The sequence below is a fragment of the Anopheles moucheti genome, chromosome 2, assembly GCF_943734755.1.
Source record: "Anopheles moucheti chromosome 2, idAnoMoucSN_F20_07, whole genome shotgun sequence".
Classification (NCBI taxonomy): Eukaryota; Metazoa; Arthropoda; class Insecta; order Diptera; family Culicidae; genus Anopheles; species Anopheles moucheti.
Window position 1 is genome coordinate 30,270,442 of NC_069140.1, and position 6,955 is coordinate 30,277,396.

The 6,955-nt window shown below is 41.3% G+C and overlaps 1 protein-coding gene across 1 annotated transcript; it reads left to right on the forward strand.

Annotated features, from left to right (window-relative positions):
- Positions 1 to 715: 715 nt before the first annotated feature.
- LOC128297357 (cathepsin O-like) lies at positions 716 to 2,919 on the forward strand. The gene is made up of 3 exons (XM_053032985.1): positions 716 to 1,176; positions 1,250 to 1,624; positions 2,556 to 2,919. The coding sequence occupies exons 1-3, from the start codon at positions 716 to 718 to the stop codon at positions 2,860 to 2,862; spliced, it is 1,143 nt and encodes a 380-aa protein (XP_052888945.1). The 3' UTR covers positions 2,863 to 2,919.
- Positions 2,920 to 6,955: the final 4,036 nt, after the last annotated feature.

A 6,955-nucleotide genomic window follows, 5' to 3' on the forward strand; every position in this document is an offset into this window, starting at 1 on the left:
TTTTTTTTTTTTGGCAAGCAAACCGGTAAGTAAAGGTTTAAATAGAAAAAAACATGAATCATAGTTATGAAATTGTTCAAAGTACACGTTTCTTCCACAGCAGAATCTCATTTTGAATCTCGCGTAAGGAATGATTTTTATACGCAAAAAGAGAATCACAGTTTCAAAAAAGAAATAATCAACAAAAGGAGATAAGCGTTACATTACTGCGCGATGAATAACGAAAGATGCTTCCCCCAGCAAAAAAAAAATGGAATGGCAATTCTCCTTTCAGACTTAACATTCCGTGGTGAATTAGAAACTAGAATTTTGAGTTTTTTTAGCACAACTAACCTTTGACTAACCTGACAGTCCGGTTGAACTACCAAATCCGATTCTCTTGACATCGCTCTACATCTAATCCGGTTCGGTGGAAAGCACCGCAAAATTCTCGTTCCGCTTCATTTCCAATCAATGCTACTTATCACCGTAGTCTTGACATTGCTACACGGTGCGAAGCTGTAGAAGCTGTTTAAGAAGACGAAAACGCTTCTTGTTTCACTCATCGCTATGGCAGCGGAGGGTCACGCGTGCCATAACGCTGATAACGGGCGGTTCAATCGGATCGATACGTCGTACTCGGTACAGCGCACTCTACCTTCTCAGTGCATGTACAAGTGTGATCGTAGACAGACCCATAGACCCACCGCTTCACTGTTTCTGTAAAAAAAAAAAAATGACGGAAGTGATCGAGATGCTCATGATCATACTGATCGTCACGCTCTGCTTCCTGATGATCCCGTTCAACACGAAACCGAGTGCGGTGATTGAGTCGCGCCGTAAGTTTGACGTGTTTGTGCGCCTGTACGACAAACCTTATCGTGGTGATGCGCGCGAGTACGCGTACCGGTTTCAAATCTTTCGGACGTCGCTGAACAAAATTAAGCAGCTGAATGATCGGGCCCGGGAAGCGAATGATACAGCGATCTACGGCATTACGCAATACGCCGATCTGACCGATCGCGAATTTATTGCCCGCCAGCTGGCCGATTTGTTTCCGGACGACGGTGGGTCACCGAGAACCTACCAGAAGTACGTGATTGAGTCGCGCAGTGCGGAGATGAAGAACGACATCATATTCTCCCGGGCGCGTCGTGCGCTTAAGATGCCGTCCAATCTGCCCCGGACGGTTGATTGGTATGTGTCTGCTCCGGTATGTGTTGGTGCAATAGATTTGTTGATGGTTTATTCTGTTGTTGTGGAAGTACAGGCGTGCAAAGGGAGTCATTTCAACGGTCAAGAATCAGGGTAACTGTGGAGCTTGCTGGGCGATCAGCGTGGTCGACACGATAGCGGCCCTAGCCGCGATCAAGCGAAACGATCGCAAGCTGATCGAGCTGTGCCATGAGCGTGTGGTGCGGTGTGCTGCGAACGGGAATAATGGTTGCGATGGTGGTGACACCTGCCGTTTGCTGGAGTGGTTGACGGAAGAGAGCTACCGTATTGTGGCGGCCGAATCGTGTCTCGAGCGCAATATGGTCGATCAGGATGGGAACTGTAAGGGTGAGAAGTCCTTAATAGATGGATTACGACGGGAGGATACGGCACTGAATACGACGTTAGTGAAACGATTCTCTTGTCAAGGGTGAGTAAAGTGATACACAATGCATTGAACATTGACAACCATGATGATGGTCATACATCTTTGATAAGGCCATAATTTAGGGGAAAAAATACTTTAATGTATTCCAAAAGCACGCCAATCTCCTCAAATCTTCTCCATTCCGTTTACGATTTCTTTGAGTTTGGTTTGCTATTGAACCAACTTGATTTTCCCAGACATTTTCTTTGATTCGTGTGAAAGCTTCAAAGTTATGAACCAATACCCATTAAATAAGATTTCGTGAAAGTATAGCGGGTCAGCCATATTGGCGCAATATGTACTAAACTTTGTTGCTACTATGCAGATCACTTACACTTAAGGAGGCTTTCTGTATGAAGAAAAAATCCTCCAAAATCCTCCAGAGATGATAACACAAATTATCAATTGTTGTTTATTCTACAGAGACATTTATAATTGTAAATAAGAAAATGATCATGATAAATACCACCTTATAGGATTGACAAATGCGGAATTACCTTTGAAATATTTTTAAAATACAACTCTTGTATTTGCAAAGTAGACATGTACGATTTTTAAGTGTACATCCAAGAAAAGTAAAGTAATCCAGTTGTAATTACGAGTTCGTGCTCAGTAAGCCTAATTCTCTAATGCCCTATTGGAATAGCCAATGCTTGTAGTATTGCTACCCAGAATAGATAATGTGAAGGTTATGTGAGCTAGATTTGAAGTGAATATTTCATAAGGCTGATCCAATACTTTTATTTATGAATACTTTATTGATGCAACAAGGCCCAGAAGACCAAGGCCTCCTCAGATAACTTTGCCAAGACGGAAGGGAGATGAACTTTGAATATTCTTTGAATATCCAGAATCATTAAAAATATTCGTATTACTTTAGATAATATTTCAAGATAAAAAAAAAAATCACTAACAATCACTATCATTTTGACAGATTTGAAAATGAAGAACATCTTATGTTGCGCCATCTTGCAACGAAGGGACCGATCGTGGCCGCAGTAAATGCGATCTCGTGGAAATACTATCTCGGTGGCGTGATACAGTACCATTGCGATTCGGACTACGAACTGCTTAACCATGCGGTGGCCATCGTGGGCTATGAGCTAAATGCCACAGTACCGTACTACATCGTCAAAAACTCCTGGGGACCACGGTTCGGTGATCACGGTTACGTAAAGGTAGCGATCGGCCGGAACTTGTGTGGTATTGCTAATCGTGTTTCTTTCATTGAGCTGAAGTAAGTACAGGATTTTAGCGGTAGCAAGTTAGCTTGTAGTTGATGGTATTCTAACACATAATAAAAGGTTACTCACCCAGCGTACTTGAGTAAATCGCAGCCATGCGTATATATTCATGATCGTCGAATAAAATGTTCCCACCGTGCGTTTGTTTATAGCAATTATCGTTTACTGTTCGGTTGTTTCATCTCTTCGATGCGGCAACTATTTACAAATAGTGTTAGCAAGTTGTTCACTTCTGCTCCTGTCATCCTGTCATCCTACCAGCCGTCCTGCTAATTTCGAATGGAGTTTAATAAGGAATGTATTCTCTTTTACTATCGTTCACGCTGTGATTAGTCCACAATTAAGTTTAGTTCCTCAGTTCTTCGCGGTAAACCTTGCTTTGTCGTATTTTCAACTTGTATTACTACACTTTCCCCTCTCAACCACTAGTGCCGTGAACCCAGTGTGAACGTTTTACATTGTATGGTAAGTTTACTTAATATAATTCATCCCCAGCACCAAACGGCAAGCGCAATGAAAGAAATTATTCAACCCGACCGGTGTGAGCTGATGCGGTGCAAGAAGTGGACTAAAGAGCTATAAACGGATGTTAAAATCTACTATATGTACGTGTGAACTATACTACTATTCCACTCACACAAACGCAACAACTTGCAAACTACTGCTGCAGGACTAAAATGTACGCTTGAAAAGAAATGCACTTACTACTTGCCTCTGGGGTAAGAAAATTTGCCTAAAAACCCGCCAATCCTAGTGGAAACATTCAAACCGAACTGAACGAATTTCAAATGAATCTTCCTATTGCGTTATGATTTATTCAATGCGGTTTTGTTCGGTTTGGTTTTTGTAATGTTTCACCGAACGACCCTTTCTTTGTGGCGCATTTTGCACATGCATTTAACAACTTTTTCGTTCTAACTACTCGGTATATTTGTCAGTTTCAGAAGATGAATGTTTGGTTGCTATTTTTTTAAATTTCGTTTCGTTTTATATGATACTCTTTACGTTTTTAATACTCTTTACTTTGTTTCAATAGTGCCCTAGCCTGTCTTTTCATTGTCTTTCTTATTTTTTTTTGTTTGTTTGTTGACGGAATACGGTTATGAGCATTGAGCGTACGATTTACGTCATAACATTTGTTCATGTTCATTTGTCTTTTGCAGTAATTGCGATATATCTTCTGTTTTTTGTTTGTTTTTGTTTACTTAAAGTTTCATTACGTTTTGTATGTGTTTTGTGAAGGTGTATGTATATAAATATGACTGTATATATATAAATATCATCAAGCACAAGCTTTCTACTCCAGGTGGAAAAATGATTGGATAAAGGAAAAGAAACGTTCCGTTGGGAACGTTTTATATGCGTGTGTACAACAGGATCTAGTGGACAGATAGGATAGTTTTATAGCTTCTCCCCAATACACCTCCTTCGAGTATAGTTACCCGTCAACAAGAATAGTTTTTTCTGTGTTTACATGCGCTTCATTATTGTAATAGACCACCACGACTGCGTGTGTTTAATGCGTGTTTTAGAAGGCGCGTATTGAAATTGCTACAGTTTTACAGTATTATCGGTTTTGATTTATTATTCGCTTACACCATGCATGGTCTGCCCCATCTGTTTCCTAAGCTTACTCCCAACATCGCTTTATAAAAGTTGGTCTGCAGGTTGAGTCTGTATGAGCATATATGTGTGTTTGGATGTGTATGCAAATGTAAGAACATAAGCAAAGAGCAACCTTTGCTGTGCGATAACGAAATGAGTCCAGGTTTTATACAATGCGATGAAACTTTATGGTACGAGGATTTTGCTCATCCGTTGCGTTATATAAGGCGAATACCGCACGCGCATGTGTGTATGTGAATGAGAATACTAAAATTCGTCCAATTCGAGTGGAAATCGCGCTCGGCTATAGTACATTTGACGCCTTAGCGTTGCTTATTGTTATACTGTTCCTTCCTTTTCTTTGATCCTACCATTTGCTATTTATACAGGGCGTGTGTGCATCTCTTATGTGCTAATGTTGCTGCTTTGATTCAAGTACAATATTTTGTCTAGCTGATACTCGCCAAACGCTATGCAACGGAGTATATGCTTTGCCTTGATGGCACGTCATGCGTTGCAATGCAATGTGGCTACGCGTAGTTTTCTAGTTGCTCAATCTGCCAAACGAAACTGGTTTAAATTATGCTAGCATGCCGTTTTATACATGCTGCACGGTAACGCAATGTTCAAAGAACATCCCTATACAAGCTGCATAATCAAAACGCCTTTTCGTATGCAATTTGCATGCTGCAATTGCTTTGTTGTGATTTTGCGATCAGTTCGATTGAAAATAACAGACAGCGGAGACATTTATTGAAATAAACATATCAAAAAACAGACTTCACTCATGATAATTCCGTGCTGTCTAAAGGAAACGTAATGTCAAACCAACTACAGATACCGAATTCGCCTTTGCGTATGCAATCTGCACGACAAAACTGCTTCGGGTGTGCGGAGAATGCTTTGCTCAACCTTGTCAGCTTCAAGCTAAGCAGTTCTTTTACTATGCGAAGGATCTGAGAGGCCCACGGTAAGGGGACGACGGGGGGCTTCTTAAGATTATGTTAAACAAGTAAGCAGTTGCCTAATGGTTCCGAAATTTTCATCACAATCATTCACGAGCCAATCGATTTGCAGTCGCTACTAGAGTACGGACCTAGAGAGTATTCAATACAGCGTTTGGCTATAGTTTCGTGTTCATTCGTGTTCGTTTCCCTAACGGGGTTGAAAACGGAATCGTTTCTCGAAAAGAAATGCAAGAAACTATTTATTTTCAACGACTCATTTGCTACGCATCGGTGAAATAACTTAACCTTCCTTAACTTACTACGCACCGAATCAAACACCTTCTTGCAGCACCCGTCAGCTTTAAGCGTCAAAGAACAATGAAATGATAGTATAAAATATCTTACACGCCGTACGATCGCTACCCTAATAACCTACTGTTGAATAATTCTACATGATAATGACGTACTAATGCGGTGTTTTGTAATTCCATCATTCGTAACTCAAATTACGCTATCAATTCCATTCTCGTAAATGTAAATATTTGTTTGTCTGTGTGAGTTTTTTTTTTTAAATTGCCGATTGTTTAACGATGTTTCAACGCTTGTAACCAATAAAACGTTGATGTCGAGAATGTTCGTACTACGGCGCCTTTAACGTTTGTTGCATTGAAAACTGTGTGCATCTAATTAAAAATGATTGCAATAAAGTCGCTTCCCCAAAAAGGTACCGTGTTTTGCTGGCTAACCATTCGTCTACCCCGTGTTGGTGGCCCGATCTTTATGACGCCTGGCGACGATTCACTACGATACAAATGACAACCGCTTGTAACCGATGTGCCAGTGGCCTAGTAGCAGGATGGCTGTCATTTGCTAGTTATTTGTATAAAGTAGATAGAGGTGATGCTTCTTTGGGTGCATGTTTCTCCATCATGTAAAGCATGTTGTTGTTTTGGTTAAGTGATTTCGTTTGTAAAATTAACAGTCTTCCTGCATGCCCATCTTGCGTTGTCTAACGAACCCTTCAATGGTGCGTTACACCGCGGTCGAGTACGTCCGCAGGCAAAACGGTGCCACAGTGTCGACAGTGTGGCGACAGGCAATCGAAACAACCTCCGACACGGTTGTCGGACATAGGGACGTCGACTTTCGAAACCATATTTGAACAGCGTGCGTGCTGCAGAGAGCAGAGGTGAGCTGAGATACAGTTGCTCAAAGAACTTGCGGCTAACCCGTTCGGTAAAAAGTCACTCAGTGATCACTAATTCTAATGGCGTCACGGACATCGTGCGCTACCTTATCGTGCCCCATTTAACTACCGCTCACTCTATGATTGCCATTCTGTTAAGTAAGGATGCACAGACGCATTCTGCATTTGCTTTCCTACCGTTGGCGGATACACTAACACGGAAGGTCAGAGTATCCTTGTACGGTATGCAGTAAGGGCAGATCTCATCCGTCCCAGCATTGTTTTACAAGTCTGAAAAATAGATAGAAAAAGGGAAGGAAAAAAGAAAGGCATCGAAAGGAAAACGGAATCT

Bases quoted from the DNA above. Each gene is read 5' to 3' on its own strand.
- LOC128297357 (XM_053032985.1), top strand. From the start codon at position 716: ATGACGGAAGTGATCGAGATGCTCATGATCATACTGATCGTCACGCTC. The intron at 1,177-1,249 runs GTATGTGTCTGC...GTGGAAGTACAG, and splicing joins CTGCCCCGGACGGTTGATTG to GCGTGCAAAGGGAGTCATTT. The intron at 1,625-2,555 runs GTGAGTAAAGTG...TCATTTTGACAG, and splicing joins AAACGATTCTCTTGTCAAGG to ATTTGAAAATGAAGAACATC.